The 17,615-nt window shown below is 46.4% G+C and overlaps 1 protein-coding gene across 1 annotated transcript; it reads left to right on the forward strand.

Annotated features, from left to right (window-relative positions):
• The first annotated feature begins 14,049 nt into the window (after positions 1-14,049).
• On the forward strand, positions 14,050-16,225 carry Lratd2 (LRAT domain containing 2). Its single transcript, XM_051159607.1, has one exon. It carries the CDS (start codon positions 14,236-14,238, stop codon positions 15,169-15,171), a length of 936 nt encoding a protein of 311 aa, XP_051015564.1. The 5' UTR covers positions 14,050-14,235; the 3' UTR covers positions 15,172-16,225.
• The last annotated feature ends 1,390 nt before the right edge of the window (positions 16,226-17,615 follow it).

Raw genomic sequence — 17,615 nt, forward strand, 5'->3', positions numbered from 1 at the left:
ACAACTCTTTCTTGGCACAGATTTCAGACAATAGTAGGATGGTCACTGGCTAGAGTGGGGAGGTGACCTGTACAGGTGAGTCAGAGTCAGTCTTGCACTGGTTCATATTCTGTTAAACCACCTGTACTGGGATGATTTGATTCATCAGGGTTTCCCACAAATCAAACCAAGAAGTGATGGGTAAGTAGATGGGTGGGTAAAAAGGTAGGCAGGTAGGCAGACAGACAGGAGAAGCAATAGGGAACAGATTCATAAAACTATAGACTCTTAAGTTCTAATGTCAATGGTTAAAGGGACAGAAACACAGCTCTACACTGCCACTGTCACTAGACATAGGAGTTACAATAAGCTGTTAGGGACCTTAACTCAGGCCAAAGAAGGAGTTCAGAACTGGCCAATTTGACCACACAAAGTATATGGCTGTATTGCAGAAATGTTTTTATTAGCTTTTTATTTTTTGAGACTATAATATAATTACATAGTCCCACCTTCCCCTTTTCCTCCAAATACTCCAATCTAACCCTCTTGGCTTTCTTTTAAATTTGTGAACTTTCCCCAGTAATTTTTGTTACATTCATATTCATGAAAATATTTTAACACAAAAGACAGGCATGTCGAAGAATGTGATATACCCAAGTAGAGAGTATGTATTTGTCAAGGGAGTGTAAGGGAAAGCAAGGCATGCCCAAGTGTGGGTACTGTTAGGTCTCAAAGAAACTGGACAAATGGCTAACTGAGGTGCCTAGTAACAAAGTAAATCACTAGGTTCTCAGTGAGTCCTTAACTCTCATCACTTCTCACCCCCATGCCCTACCCTTAACCTCCCCAGCCATTGAGCTTCCCTTTCCCTCCCCAGCCTCTCTAATTCCTACACAGCCCAGCCATTTTGGGCTCCTGGATGGCTTGCTCTTGCCTTCTTTGCCTTCTTTCCTCTTCCTTCTCTCTTCTCCTCCTCTTTCTCTCTCTCCTCTCATGGCCCAGTTTAGACTGCACTCTTCCAAATGCCTCTGACTGTTTTCTTCCTCATATCTACAATAAAACCCTTCACCTCAAGCATGCATACCAAGGAGTGGTCACCTCCTTAATTTCACTCACTTCTCTAAGAAGGGCAAAGCAATTGATCGTCTTAGCATTGGCCCTAAATACCTTTAGGCTCTCAGATTACATCTCAAAAGGCTTCAAGGAATCTCCTTTTCCTAGTCTCTTCCTTTAGATGAGTGAGACAGATAGGCAAGGCAACCCCTCAGATGCCTTGCATGGTATTGCAATCTGACAGGAGCTGCATAAGGGCTTTAGAACATGTCCTTCCTGGTAAGAATCAGAAAAGTGCACACTCATGGCTGGGACGGGAGAAAGGCCTGAAGCAGCTGCTAATTGTGCTAGAATGTCTCCTTTGCTGCTGCCAAAGGCTTCGAGTGGATTCTAGAATGAGGGCATGCTTTCCTCCCCATTTCTCATGTCCCTGAGATTTCCCATGCCTTTCAACCCTGCCTCAACAAGAAAAGTGGTATGTAACCTGGACCCTGGGATAGGGGGTACTATGCTTTGGTCCAGCTCCGAAAGCCTCAGAACCAGTGAAATCCATGTGATAGTCTGAACCTAAGCCCCGAGAATAGAGAGGAGGACATGGTATAACTTTTATAACCCAAAAGACCAGAGAGCCTGAATGTGATATCTAATGGAAGAGGGAGGGGTGCAAAGAGAGAATATGAATCAACTTTGGCTGCTTTTATGTTCCTCTGGCTCCCAGCAAATTGGATGATAGTCCCTACTCTGTCCACTGAGTACCAGATCCATCTTCTCTGAAATTACTCCTATAGAAAAATTATTCTACAGTAATGTCTTCCCATTTTCTAGCTGTTTCATAATACTGCCACAATGACACCCAGAGTTGGCCATCAGTGATGGGGACAGTCCCTTCTGGCCACTCACTTTTCTCAGCTGTAGGGTGGTGTTCCAGTTTCATTTCTGTGGATGGGACAAACATATGACATGAAAGCAACACAGGGAAGGAGAGAGTTTATTTGGCTTACAGTTCCAAGCTGCAGTCCATCATTTGCCTGAAGGTCAGGCAGGAAGTCAAGCAGCTACCCATGTCATGCACACAGTCAAGAAGAAAGGGGCAATAAAGACACTCTTGCTTTCTAGCTTACAGCTAGCTGCATCATCATTTATATTGCTCTGGGCCACCTGTGTCTTGGGACAGATGCTGCCTAAAAATGGCTGGGTCTTCCTATATTAACTAATAATTAAGACAAATGCCCACAGACATGCCACAGGTCAACCTGATCTGACATGTCTGATATCACTGATGCTGTTTTTGCAGATTCTGGGTGTGTCAAGTTAATAGATAACTAGCCAGGACACATGGGTATTTTCATAGTGACATGTCTGCACTGTCAAAATGTAGGGATATTAAATTAGATTACATAGTGTCAGGCACAAATCCTGAAGAAATCTTGCAATGACCTCAGAGACAAGGCTTCCTTCCTCTTTGTGAGTTAGCAGTTAGTCTACTCTGATTTGCAAAAGCTAAGTAAATGCAGCTTTCGTAGTTATACTTTTGGTTTAACCTTTAAATATTCTTTGTCTGGCATCCTCAGTGGATTTCCATAGCTTATTTCTATACTCTCACTAATCTATTACTGCAAAATGTTACTGACCACCAAGTGCCACTTGGGATGATAGAAATGAGAGCTTCTACATGGCAGGGCTGAGCATCAGTTCTTCTTCATATCAAGTTTAGTTACAAGATCAAGGCTTGACAGCACATAGGTGTTCAGTCCCTAGAACCCAGTTGCCAGGTTCCATAGTGATGCACTAAAAAACCGTAGGCCCCTCACCTTATATCAAAGACAATTCCTGGCTTTTTGAAGAAAGAGCTTTACCCCATCCCTCATTTGAGTCACGAAAAATACTATCAACCAACTCCCAACGAAACAAACTTCAACAAAATTCTTCTTTTAATTTATTCTTAATAATTGATTATTCCCTTCCTCATCTCCCTTCCTTCCCTCCCTCCCTCTCTTCCATGCGTCTTTCTTGCTTTCCACCCCTGCCTCTTCCCTTCCTCCTTTTTTCTCTCTCCTTCCCTCCATTCCTTTCTCTTTTTTCCCCTCCTCATCTATGTTCCATCATGAATTACATTGATTGTTAACTTCCTCTGGTTCCACTGAACATCTCACTTTGGCAAAAAGTGATCAATATGTAAAAGTCAGTGTGATTGTTTGAAGAAGGTATTCTCTTGCCTGCTCTAGCCCCATAGTAGACTATCTGGATCATCCAAAGAGAAATTCACTTATGCTGCACATATTTATTAGATATTAAATATATTAAAATGTAGAGATCACTGGAAGATGGGGTGCAAATGTGGCATCTCATAGAGTGGGCTCCTAAGTGGGCAATCCCTCTACCAATAAGCTATGGCACTAGCCAAGGACTGGTTTCCTAGATGGGTAAGTAAGAGGGAGGCTTAAGAAAGTCAAAACTCTTCCAGAAAACATTGCAAAGGAGACAATGTGCTGAAGAGTAGGAAGGCAGATAAGACCCTGGTTTCCTTGGTGCCTGAAAGGTGAGGGTGAGTTTCAGTTGAGGCATAAAGAATGCAAAGCATCCAGTTTAGGAATGTGTGGGACTCAGAGCTCCCCAGGTCTTGAAAACAGCCTTGTCAAGGCCAGAAGTAACCATGATCTTTCTGTGGATGGAAAAACAAGGCCTGGGGCAACTGGGCAAAGTAGGAAAACAGAAGGAAGTGAGGTTAAAAGGAAAGGAAAAGATTAGACTTGGCTGTGAATAGGGGCTGAGAAGGTGGCTCATCTAAGAATCAAAGAAAGATTTGAAGTATGAAGACAGATGACCTCAGCTATGACTATACTAGTTGTAATTTAGTCTGTGGGCTGGGGAGAGGAGCTTGACCAAAGGTGAGCCCACACCACGGCACTGCCCAGTATTTGATGTGGACTGTTCAAAACCCTAACTATGGCCCCACGAGTAAGCTACTTATTTTTTCTTCATTTTCTCATTTGTAAAATGAATAAATGGCAACGACAGCCTGCTTCCCATGCAAGAACGAGGGGATGCATATGGAGTTCTTAAGGTGCTGGATATGGTAGCACTGAACGTCACGTCACTAGCTGCTGTTACTTACCACCACTTTTGAAGTGTGAGCCTCAACTCTCAGTTAGTCTATTAAATCCCTCTCTGCCAGCCCATTAAAGTGGTTCTTGTCAAGCCAGCCCACAGAGTCTGGTGTAAACCAGACTGCCAGGTTGCTGATGGACAAGGAAAAAAGAGGGGGAGTGAAGGTAGGAATAAGGGAGGGAGGGAAGAAAGGAAGAAGGGAGAGGAAAGAAGTTATCAGATCAAGCTGCAGTTTCCATAAGTGTTTCCACATAGAAGCCAAATGCCACTCAGAAGGTCATTTAATCAACAGAGAGTTGAACATGCTCAACATGTTCACATTGAATGCCCTGACAGTGATGCACAGCTCAAGGGAACTCTATCCCGGTGGGAATTCTTCCTCACTTAACTGCCTCTCTACTTTCTTCAAGGAGCTATGCTCTTTAGTCAGAAAGTGTAGGACTTAGGTATCATCCTACAGAATGTATCAAAGGTGGGGTCTTTGGGAGGTGCTTAAGCTATGAGGATGATGACTTCATGTATGGAATTAGTGCCATCCTATAGGACTCCAGAGGGTTCTCTTGCCATTTGTCTGCCTTAAGAAGTACAACCAGAAGATGGCAGCCTGCAACCCAGAAGTCGGCTCTCACCTGAAACCTGCCATGCCGGCACCTGCCCTACTTTGCTTTCTATTACTGTGTTAAACCCCAAAAGCTACTCTGGCTTACATATTCTGATCACACTCTATCATGAAAGGAAGTCAGTGTAGCCATTCAAGGCAGGAACCTGGAGGCAGGAACACTGCTTACTGGCTTGAGCGTTATGACTTGTTCAGTTAGCTCTTGTTTACAACCCAGGAATACCTGCTGAGCATTAACACCATCAAAATTGGTCATTATTCAAAATAAGTCCAATAGACTTGCCCACGGGCAAATCAAATGGAGGCATTTTCTCAATTGAGGTTTCCTCTTCTCAAATCACCATAGCTTGTGTCAAGAGGATAAAAAATAAACAAAGCCGGACATGGTGACACACACCTTTAGTCCCAGCATTTGGGAGGCAGAAGGAGACAAATCTCTGTGAGTTTGAGGCCAGCTTGGTCTACAGAGTGAATCCGGGAGAGGCAGACTACAAGAGAAACCGTGTCTCAAAAAATCAACCAACTAACCAATCAACCAAACAACCCTCCTAAATCAACCAGCACACATCCCTTCTCAGATTTCCAATACAGACCATAAGAAATAACTGTCTGTATCTGTACCCCCTACACACCTTCTTAAAAATATATAGAATGCTGTTATAATAACCAGAACTAAGACTAAGACCTTTGGGACCTGATGTACTCTATGCATCTTTGTTTTAAAAGGAGTGACAGGGTCATCATCCTTTTCTGAAGTCTGAGGAGTAATGCACTTGAAGACAAACACAGAAGAGCAATGAAAACAGCTTGAGAAATGTGGCCCAACAAACAACTACCACAGATGCAATCTACATTTTTATAACAGCCGCATTTTCAAAGGGAAAAGAAGCAGATGATATTGATTTTAGTAATATACTCCATGTAACCTAAAATCTAATTATCACCATTTCAACATATAATAAATATACTAAGTAAGGTTTTTTGTTGTGTTTGGTTTGTTCTACTACTTCTCAGAATTCACTGAGCACCTTGCATCGTGGACACATTTCAAGTCAGATACCCAGTAGCCATATTGCCTAGTGGATACCTTGCAAGGTAGCACAAGGTTTATTTCTTGATGCAGTTCAGTCTAATTCAAAGACCCATCTGAAGCCCAAATATCTAAACTATTGTGCTAGACACAATATAGGCACTTACTAAATTTTGGAATTGATATTCCCTCTAAACTAAAAAGAATTCATACTGTGAAGATGAATAGAGATGGCCCATAAAGATACTTTCAGTTATTCATTCCAGTATAGTTTACTGAGCCTAGAATGTACCAAGCACTTTCTTAGGAGTTGGATTACCTTCCCCCAGTGAACAAAACAAGGACCAATAGCATTCAGCCTATAAAATGTGAGCGATGACAATCAAATCAAGTTACTAATATATACAAAATAATAAAAGGAAATAAGTAAGAAGGTTAAATAATATGTAACAGAACAGAAAGGGATTATGACTGTTCATTTCCATGTATATAACAAAACATCTGAGGCTAGGCATTTAGAAAGAAAAAAGTTTATTTACTCAGTTTTTAGAGGATATAAACCATGGTACCATCCTGTTTGGTTCATGCCTCATGATAGATGACATCACCATAGCTGTAGCATGTGCATCAGAGAGATCACATGATGAGACAGGAAGCCAAAAAGAGATGTTGAGTTCAGGCTTGCCGTTTTATAACAAACTTCCTCTCTTGGGAACTAATCAGGAATCCAGAATTATCATAATTCTTTCCAATGCAAGCGCCACCAATGATCTAACCATCTTCCAGGAGGTCTCACTTTTTAAAGATGCCATCACTCAATACTCTTGTTAATGACCATGCCTCAGACACAGGGGTCCTTGGAAACACATCTAAGTCACTGCAATACATAACAGCATGTATGGGAAGACTGGGGATTTTTAAATAATATCATCAGGGATGCGTGTCAGGAAGCTGGCATCTTAATGAAGACTGAAAAGAGGATGATAAGATTTGCAGGGTGAGTACTCCAGGCAGAGGAATGGGAAAAGTTTAGGTTCTGAGAGAGAAGCATGCTTGCCATGGGGAAGGCCATCTTTTCTGAGGTGATGGGAAGGCAACTAGCAGGAGGACCTTGGAGACTAGGGTAGAAACTCCCTGGCCTTTTCTAAGGCAGATGGAGTCATGAGAGGATTTTTGAGCAGAGCAATAACTTGGGTCCCTCACAGCGGTGCAGGATCCCCGCCCCTGCTGGCTTGCGAATAACTGTCACACAGTTACTGATCCATGAGATGCCTTCATCTTAGGCCCAGAAAAGTGGATGGAGGAGGACAGACAGGGATTCATCCTGTAGATTGCTGAACTCTCCTGTGCCCCACATGCTGGATAACCTATCTTACCTGTCCTGAAGAATGTCACCCTGAATAAATACAGCCTGTCTCCTTATACACATGAAGAACACACAGAGGGAAAGAAAAGGGGGAAGGAGGTGGATTGTGCTCTGCTGAGGCCTCTGACTGCTGACAGTCTCTCCTCTCTGAACATCTCATCTTCCCTTTTGCACACAAGAAGTGCAAAACAACATTCTTGAAATTTAGAGTTTTCTTTTTGAATCCTCACACTTGGATTTGCAGATATGCCAATATTTGGATTGGTAGAGCTGTAATTTAAGCCAGCCTCTCCCCTGGAACCGCCTGGCAAAATGCATCTTTCATGAGGCTCCTGCAGGAGCCCAGCTACAAGCTCAGACTCCTGAGTACAAATCACACTTTCAGCAACATCAACAATATGATCACAGGGCCCCCTGAAGCAGAGGGCTGGCTGGAGGGGCCGGCTCCATCTCCTCTCTCTCAGAGACAATCTGGAATCAAGAGAAATGCATGGACATCAGGAGGGATGGCTTGAGGTCCCAGCCCTCAGGTGCAGCCCTCCATCCCTCCTTCTCATTCCTGTCCGTACACAGAGTAGCTACTGCCCAGACCAGGAAAGAATCTGGTCTGCTGATCTGAGGGAAAATGAAACAGGAAAAAAAAAAAAAAAAAAAGTCTCACGATTAGGCAGCTGCTGGTGCCTCTCTCCTTTATCTGGAGGTTGTGTCGATATGTAATGCTCCTACGCTGATTTTGTAGCCAAAGTCTGGCAGGCTGGGTGGAAGAACATAGCTGCAGATAAATAACTCTCCACGGTCAGGTGGGTACAGTGGCTATCACCTATCTCAGAGAATGGGACTTAAAACTAAAACCAACCAAACAAGAAAACCAGAATGAGTGTTCAAAGAAAAGTCTCTTTGATTGGATGGCTGTCTCTGCCCCGTCTCTGTTAAAAGCCAGGTCTCTGAACACCTGATTTTCCCTGCTCCCCATGCCCTCTTTTCACCATCCCTGCAACATACCTAACTCAGCTCTCATGGTTAACTCCTCACTAGAGGAGGGAGGGGCAATGACCAGGACAGGGGGGCACCTGTCAGAATGGCCACCGTCACCGCTTCCTTTGGCCAGGAAGTACTCCCAGCTAAAACCATGCAAGGTCCTGGCAAATCAAATCAAGCTGGTCACTCAGACCCGCTGGTTACATGTCAAGCCAACAGGTACGTACAGGATGGGAGCACTCTGCCCCTCCCCCAGTTCTTCACGATTCAGTGTGAAAACCAGACTTGGAAACTGCGGGTTCATACCTGAATCTTGCCTCTTCCTGTTAATGAGTAGGACTCCTATGGACTTAGCATGCTAACTGGGGAGACAGAAGCATCAGGACCCTGTGAAGACTTAGTACAATGAAGCCCACAGCCAGCAGTTCGATGCCTTATCCAAAGTCATCACCTGGCTTTTCCATGGGTTGGGAACCCTGGTCAGCATGTGCATGGCCTCTAGGATCTACAGGGGGCTTCCGCACATAGTTTTCCCCTGAACTTCTATGATGAGACAGAGATCACCAGTCCCACCGGAAAGGCTGAGAAACCACGCCTCGCATGGAGAAGGGAAAACTCTAACATCATACCCTTGCCCAACACAAGGAATGTGAACTTATTCCACCACTCTGCACTGCTCCTTTTCCAAGATGGCCAGAAACCCTCAGGCCTAAAGGTTTTGGAATGTAGTGTGGTATAGAGGAAGATGCTTTTCAGCAAATGCTATAATGTTGGGGAGCCTAAGGCCCAGCCTGGGGACAGGCAGAAGTTTAGATTGCCTGACCACATAGTTCTTTGATCCCCTGGTGGGGAGAGGCTCACACTTTTCAACCCAGTACCTCACTCCACTTGCAGCTTCAGAGTCCAGGGCTCCTGGGGTCGAAAGGTCAATTCTCAGCTCCTCCTCAGTGTCTTAGACAGAGTGACTCAGTGACATTCAATACAACTTGTTTTTATTTAATTTCTTCTTACAGGAGGAATGGAGAATATGAAATTTGGGATTCTGTGGTTGAATGATAAATCTACAAAGTATACTAAAGGAACAAACAAACAAACAAACAAAAACAACAACAACAACAACAACAACAAACGCAAGTACAATGGTCACTGATGAAGTGTCTTCACTGGCTTCAGTCTTGGCTCATGAGGTTTCTTCTTATTCTCACATCTGGGTCATCCCCAACACCTGCTTCCTTTCCTGTTCTTCAGTTCAGGGTGGCCAGAGGGACAACCTGAGTCTCTAGGCTTGCCTGCCTCTATCAGCATCTCCTGGCCCCACCTGCTGTGCACTCCAGTCCCATCCTTATTTTTCCCTCTTCTCTAAGCACCCTGAACTCTACCTTACCTCTGGCTTTGCTCCCAGTGTTCCTTCCAGAGAGGATACCAATGCCAGCCCTTCTTATCTGCACCTCTCAGTTCAAGTTCCAGTTCCTGAGGGGCCCTTCTTGACTACCGTATGTAAAGGAGCCATTTCCCTGCCACTCTCAGGCACTCTTATTTGTCACATGCTTGTTCATCACAAGTTTCTTCCATTTGAGACATGAAGGCCACAAAAACTAACACTCTATGTGCTGAATAAGAATGAACACTCCAAGGTTTGTTAAATGCCATAAAAGATTCTGCCTCTGCTTTAAAAACAAGAGGTTAAAAAAGCACCAGCCCGGAAGTAAAGCAGATGTGTGTGATTTCCCTTCTTCCCTGTTTAGGAGACAACATGGCTTCCGTAAAGGTTTCACTCGGTAGTAACTCTTGAGGTTAGAATTTTGTTAACCCAACAGCATAAAATCCCAAGAGGCAAGCCTTTTGGCATCCATTGCCCAATGGGCCAGCTTTGAGATTCACTCCACCTCTGTCTCATCTATTCCCTGTTATTACAGAACATGTCACCAAGCCCTAAAGACTCTATTAGTCTGTGTCCCCAACTGCACTGAGCTCTTGGAAGACAGGAGAATGTAGCAGGCTGTGCGCTGGGCTTGTAGAATAAATGCATGTTATGACTGACACACATGTAGTATATATCTTCCAGGAACACATTTTGAGTGAAATTCTCTATTTCAGAGGGAACAGGGGCTAGAGAGACAGCTCAGCAGTAAAGGGCTTACTCTTCTTACAGAGAACCAGAGTTCCATAGTCAGCACCAAAATCAGGTGTCTCACAACAAAACCCCATGCAAGCATATACACATACATAGAATTAAAAATAATAACCAATACATTTAAAAACATAGAAATAAAAGAAATAATATTAAATATTTGAATTAGAGCTGGGCCAGGTGACACAGTTCACCTTGAGAAGCTGAGGCAGAAGGGCTTACATCCAAGGCCTACCTTGACTAGCTACATAAGGAATTCAGCGCTAGCCTGGACAACTTCATGTGACTGTGCCTCAAAACAAAAGACTGTGAAGAAAAGCGGGAAAACAGTAGAATGCTTGCCTAGTGTGGGCAAGGGCCTAGGGTCCATCCTCTATACCATAAATAATAGATGCATGAATAGTAAATCTATGAATTAGAAGGTAGCATATAATCGTGAGCTGAATTATAGAGAATCAAGTGACAAGATAAGAAGTATATGTACAAAAATAAATGAATAAATAAATAAATAAAAATTAAAAAAAAAAAAAAGAAGTATATGTACATTGTATGAAAAACTGAGTCAGCACAGAGACTCTTGGGGCCAGGTGGGAGACCTCTGTCGGTGAGGTGACAGGACAGGGACAGGGGTCTAGAAGCAACTGCAGAGCACTCCTTTAAAAAGCAGCCACCCACTGTCATTAGCTATGGAGCTATCCCAGCTCCAACTTTGCAGCTTACCATTCTTGGTAATGGGCCTAATTGGCCTATATCCTTAGTGTTTTTCATTAAACCTGATATCACCCGGAGATAACACATAGGTTTTTAATGACAGTTGTATCATTAAATAGTTATTTGAGCTGAACAAAGCCTTTTCTGGACCCATTGTGTAACCTCTGACCCAGGGCTCCAGGTGGCCAGATGGAGGCTGAGCCCCAGACATTCATTAATAAAAAGTATCTGCGCCAGACACTAGCTATCAAAGCTATCACATGCTCACTTGCTGATTGCCTCATAAAACCAGGAAGTCATTTATTTTTTTATTTTTTTCTTTCTTTCCTTTTGTGTGTGGGTGGGAGTGGGGTGGGAGTGGGGTGGTAGCGGGGTGGGGGTGGGTTGGGAGTGGGACGGGGATGGTGTGGGGGTGGGTTGGGAGTGGGGTGGGAGTTAGGTAAGGGTGGGGTGGGGGTAGGTTGGGGGTGGAGTGAGGGATGTGGGTGTGGATAGTATCAGACCCAGGGCCTTGCACATTCTAGGCAAACACTCCACCATGGAACTTATATCCAGCCCTTCGAATATAATTCTCGGTCTGTGGCAAATTTCCCCTCCCTCATCTAAGCCCTCATTAACTGAGTGACTACTAAGTAAGATGATGTGATGCTCGTTCCCTCTGAGATTTAGAGTCGGCCAACTGAATAACTGAGCCACTACTGTGATAATGAAAGAAAGACAAGTCAAGGAAGTCTAGCTTTCTTACCCATTAGGACTTGAACCCAGGGTGCCAGTAGCCACCTACTATCCAACTGTTCCCTTCCACAGATCCATCTGCAGCCAACCAATCCGGTATCATCCAGGGGCAAACTAGCACACGTGACAGAAGGTAACTCCATTCAACAGACAAGTTCTAAGTGTAACACTCCTCTCTCTGGGCTCCCATAGCCCCCCACCCCCAACCCCCAACCCACCAACCCCCACCCAGCATGTTATTCAAAGGTCCAGAAACTGCTCTCCTAACCTCATATGTCTCCAGTCAGTCAGAAAATATTGAAATGAAGTCTTTAGGATACACATGCATCTCTCTTTTGGTACAGCTTACACTGTGATCTCAGGCTTGCTGAAGGACTAACTTCCATCACAACCCTGACAATATTGATTGTTTTGGCTTAGAGGTACATAAGTAGATTGATTTTTGTTTTCCCCTCTCAAACTAAAAAAGGATCATAGTAGCCTTAGTATATCCCGGTTTCCACTGGTTGGTGTACACTGAATGAATAAATAATAATGCTACTTGGAAAAATGTAGTCCGCGGAAAACAAGGTGCAGGTCTTGAATTGCACCGTGGACTTGTTTGGGTGCTTCCTAAGCTTGTGAGTGGCACTGAGAATTCTGCCCCATCCATTCTGATCCATTATTAAGTAAATAAATCATTCTAGTAGTTTAGTTTAGGTTGGGGCGGGGGTAGAGAAATGAACCCAGCAGGGGGCAAAGTGTCCTCTTGTGGAGGTTAATAAGCAACAAGGCTGCCACTTCCCTTTCTTAAATCAGAAGGAAGGAAATAAATTCACCAGGGGCCTGTGCTAATTTATTTCTAATTTAAGGACAATTAGGCAATTCTACACCCCCTACTCCATTTCTGCGTGCTTTCTCTCACTACTAGAAAAACAATCAAACAATCAAAAACAAAACTGGAAACAAAGAAGGCTATGGAATTAACTTTAACTTAGAGGGAGTCAGCCAGTAACTAAGTCCTGTATTATACCGTTTCTTCTTGTCCCAAAATATTACTTGCTTTAGACACACGTTTTAGCTGATGTATTTCTTTAGCTCTTGCAGCATAGAATCCTTCAGGTCACAAAGACGGTCTGGATAAGAAAAGTCAGTCCTTCCCTCTTTAGATATTCCATCTAAGAAGAAATGGGAAGGCGACAAGGAAGAAACCAAATTCGCCTAGGCTTTTGCATTTCTTTACTGGCAGGTGGCGTTTGACTTCCAGCTCCTCTCAGAAGCCCAACTCAGAAAAATAGGAAGGCTGGTGGACTCAAGTCGCTGCAGGAAGCTGCTCCCGGGGTGGGTAGACGATTATTTACCAGCTGGATTTAAACCCGCCACGGCGGGGGCGGGGCCCAGGAAGGGCGGGGCAGCCAAAGTGGGCGGGGAGGGGCGGGGCTCCAGGAGGCCAAGCCAGGTCTAGGAAAGACCGGAGCTCTGGGAACCCGAGTCTGTCTCTTTAAATGCCACGGGCTGCGCTCCCGCCCTGGAGCCGGATCTACAATCCTGTCCCTCCCGCTCCGGCGCTTGTTGCTCGCTTAGCCCGAGCGGGAGCTGCTGTCCCCGGGAAACCCAGCTACCTCCTTCTGCTTGCCTCTTCGCGCCCCACCTACTCGGAGATCTGGTGAGGGGTCCTGCAGCAGCGAACGTGAACAGGAATTGCTCCCATCTTCAAGTCTTGGGACGCTACGCAGCCCTGGGGGGCGGCGAGTGAGAAATGCGTCCTTACCCGCTGCCCAGCTTCTCCGTGACCGGCACCCGGAGAGGAGACACTGCGAATCCTACACCTAAAAACTCACCCTAGAAGTCTTGGTGCGGCAGGGTGCCTCTCCCGGTCCCCCAGGGCTTCCACTTCTCTGTTAGTGAGTCGGCGCAGGTAATCCGAACCCCTGGGCTGGCGCGCGGGGGAGGGGCGGGCCAGTTGCTGCAAGGACTTGCCTCAGGTGAGCTAGGTAAGGTGGCTCACCTGCCACGTCCACGCCGTGGGAGCCTCGCCTGTTCCTAGCGTGTGAGGGTATTGAGGGATGTCTGTGGGCTAGTTAGGACTCGGAATGGGAGGGGAAGTTAGGAAAGAGACGGGTATTGAAATAAAGTTTCTATTTCCTTCCCTGCTCCTGCCCAGGGTTATCAGGTAGGACGCGGGCGGAAGCTGTCGGGGCAGCTGATGCAATGGGCTTTAGCGGCGGCCAGGTGATGGCTGTGGGCCGGGGAGAGCTGGAGTGGCCATGTCTTCAGTAATCGTGATCCTAGGGGTGGGGAAACGCGAAGAACCTCTCCGCCCCCCCCCCCCCCCCATCCTCCTGTAAAATGGCTTCAGGTGCTCGGCCCCCACCGGTTCTTTTTCCAGAAACAAACATCTTTTTCTAGAGTGGCACCTACACACATCTACTTGTTTTCTCTCTCAACAGGTGGCTTTAGCCCCTGCCCGGGGACCAGTGCCAATGACTCTGGTGGTGGTTTCGCTTTCACCTCTCGAAGTCGCGTGAACGAGTGTCCACAGCGTAATGGGCAATCAGGTGGAGAAATTGACCCACCTAAGTTACAAGGAAGTTCCCACTGCCGACCCTACCGGCGTGGACCGAGACGATGGGCCCCGTATCGGAGTCTCTTATATTTTCTCCAATGACGACGAGGACGTGGAACCTCAGCCACCGCCCCAGGGGCCTGATGGCGGAGCGCTGCCTGACTCGGGGGACCGACCTCCCCTGCCCACGCCGCAGCCTTATGACCCGCGGCAGCATGAGGTGGAATGCTCTGTGTTTTATCGTGACGAGTGCATCTATGAGAAAAGCTTCGCGCCGGGGTCGGCTGCGCTGAGCACCTACACACCCGAGAACCTGCTCAACAAGTGCAGTCCGGGCGACCTGGTGGAGTTTGTGTCACAGGCGCAGTATCCGCATTGGGCTGTCTACGTGGGCAATTTCCAGGTGGTGCATTTGCACCGACTGGAGGTGAGCAACAGCTTCCTTACAGATGCGAGCCAAGGCCGACGCGGCCGCGTGGTCAACGATCTGTATCGCTACAAGCCACTGAGCCCTAGCGCTGTAGTGCGCAACGCGCTGGCCCACGTGGGCGCCAAGGAGCGCGAGCTCAGCTGGCGCAATTCAGAGAGCTTTGCCGCCTGGTGCCGCTATGGCAAACGCGAGTTCAAGATCGGTGGCGAGCTGCGCATCGGTAAGCAGCCCTACCGTTTGCAGATTCAGCTCTCGGCTCAGCGCAGTCACACTCTGGAGTTCCAGAGCCTGGAGGACTTAATCATGGAGAAGCGGCGCAACGACCAAATCGGACGCGCGGCGGTGCTACAGGAGCTCGCCACGCACCTGCACCCGGCTGAGCCTGATGAGGGCGACAGCGAAGCGGCTCGGACTACACCGTCTCCCCTACGCCTCCCTGCAAGGGGCTCAGAGGAGGAAGAGGATGGAGACTCCGCGGTGCACTGATACTTGACCTGGGCCCAGAGCTGCAAAAGGGAGCTGTTTGCAGCTGCCGCACCCCCCACCCCTTCCTCTCTTCACGTGGGCCCCATTTGGTATTCCTGGGCCTTTTTGAAAATGCAGAGTTTGCAGAGTTGGTGGAATGTGAGGCCGGCTTTGGATGGGGGAGGAGGAAGGGGACTGTGGGAGCAGGTAGAAACATTTTGGCTGGTGGGTGACCGTGAGGAGCATTTTCTTCCTGTCCTCTCAGTCTGCCTTCCTTTCTGAGGTGAGATTAATTGTGAACTTGCTTAGAGCTTCAACCCTGACAGATTTGGGAGCAAATTCAACCCTTCATATACTAGCAGGCTTGGGGAAAATCTCAGAACACATAAGCACAGCCTTTAGCCTCGGAGGCCCAACCTACTCTTATCTTGGAGGATGCAGGGTACAAAGGCCAGTGGGGATTGGGGAGGAGCCGCTGTGGTCTGCTGGGATAGCTGCTTATGAACTTCCCCCACTGAGCTGTGTTTGGGATCCTAAAGTCTGAAATGATTTGTTTTATGAGATTCCAGGGGCACCGGACTGCTGAAACCACAAGATCTGGGAGCAGCAGACCGAAGCCAAACAGCCCTGTATTAAGTGCAACAAATACTTGAGCAAACTCAGGCTACAGGCTACAAATAGATTTTACTACCTCCCTCCTCCCACCCCCAAGAACCTCCTCTTGGGAAGCTGGCTCTAAGTGGAGTCTTTGGCTCCCAACTTCTTCCCAGTTACAAGTAAATCATTGTCAAGGGCCAGCCAGGGAATTCTGCTGCCACTGTTTTTGGCCTGCTGTTGTGGACTCTTAGAGGTCTGGTGGTGTTATCAAGGGAGGCAATAGCCTTTTGTGTCTCTGATCTAATTAAACCTGCTTGGCGCGTTCATCTGCAGGTCACAGATGGGGTTGGCTTGTTCCACCCCATAAAGTATCCTCTAGGGAATCAGCCAGCGATGCCCTGGCCAGAATTAAATCTCTCCTTATCCCCTTAGTGAATGGTGAAAGTAATCCTTTAAAAACAAAGCCGGACCCAGGGTTCATTTTTGTGTGTGTGTGCTTTTCTCTCCTTGGTCCACCTTCCTTACCATGCTTTGTTTTGCCTGGTGGTAAATCTTAGGCTGTGGTAAGATTAAGGTCATTTTGCCATCCATGACTGATGAGAGTTTAATTCATGGTGCAGAGAGTCTTGTTTTCTGGACCCAGTTGTTTGTTGGTGTGTGTGTGTGTGTCTGTGTGTGTGTGTTGGAGAATATGCTGTTCAGAGCCTTTTCTTAATTAAGAGTGGTGACGTCAGTCAGAGACACCACACAGCATAGTCAGAACAGATTTGATGTCGGTCCCAAACATAGGTTGGTGATGGTAGAATGTTGTTGGTGGCAGTTTGAGCAGGTAGCAATTGGATCTGCCGCTGAACTTCCATACACTTTGGTACAAGGCTTTAAGACCACTGCGGCCTGTTGCCTGAACTGTCAGAGGGCAGGCCTTTGGCTAGCTATAGAGTGTTTATGGGCTGTCTGTCAACTGCCCTCAGAAGTTGAACACAGGTAAAGGCCTCTGCTGCCTCCCGAAGTCATTGCACGCACTGGACAGTTGTTTTGTGAACTAGTTCTTAGCCATTAGAACAAAATCATACCTGGGTGTCTTGAAGCCATGTTCGTTGTTGAGTTTCTAAATCACACTTTTTTTCAGACCTAAGAATTCAGATCCTGTTTTTTTTTAAGCCCAGATCTTCATAGTACCTCAGCATGACACCTTTTTTTTTCTCCCTGCTTTCACAACGATTACCAAACAAGCCCTTGTTATTTGAATGTTAAAGATGAGCTACATAACGAGCCTTGTGTCTGGGACATTGGAGGAGAATCAGTTTCTAATTGAGAGTGCAGCCCTGATTTCCGTGTCTTAGGGTGCGCATAGCTATCTGTTTAATGTGGTCCTGTCCATGGAACATCAGACAGTGATAAACACGGGCGATGACATTTAGGTGAGCCTCCTGTGTCTTAACAGATTCTGGTCGGTGAAAGTGGAAATTAATGCCCACTGCATAGACAACGGGAGAGACAGAAGTACAATAGCTGTCCCCAGCAGCTCTGGGGTAACAAACACTTCCTGCTTTCCCATCTCTGCCTTCTTCGTCAGCCCTCAAACACCAGGTGATCTGTTTCATACACGAAATGCCGCCAAGGGAAGAACTCTTAAGACCACCCCACCTGTAGTATTCTTCCTCTTTAAAATACATCTGTTCCAGGTGAAGTTTTCTGGAATGTGCTGCCAGCAGTGCTGCTGGGTACCTGTAATGCCAAATATGTAATCCTTAGGAAGCACTGTCTCGTTGGAAGTTTTCTTAGGGGTAGAAAGTCTGAAGTACCCTATAGGTTGTGACCTATTTGGGGGTCGCATATCAGACACATCCATTACAATTTATAACAGT

This window comes from Acomys russatus, chromosome 17 (assembly GCF_903995435.1).
Source record: "Acomys russatus chromosome 17, mAcoRus1.1, whole genome shotgun sequence".
NCBI lineage: Eukaryota > Metazoa > Chordata > Mammalia > Rodentia > Muridae > Acomys > Acomys russatus.

What these genes read in the sequence shown, in the direction of transcription:
- Lratd2 (XM_051159607.1), top strand. Translation starts at nt 14,236, where the DNA reads ATGGGCAATCAGGTGGAGAAATTGACCCACCTAAGTTACAAGGAAGTT.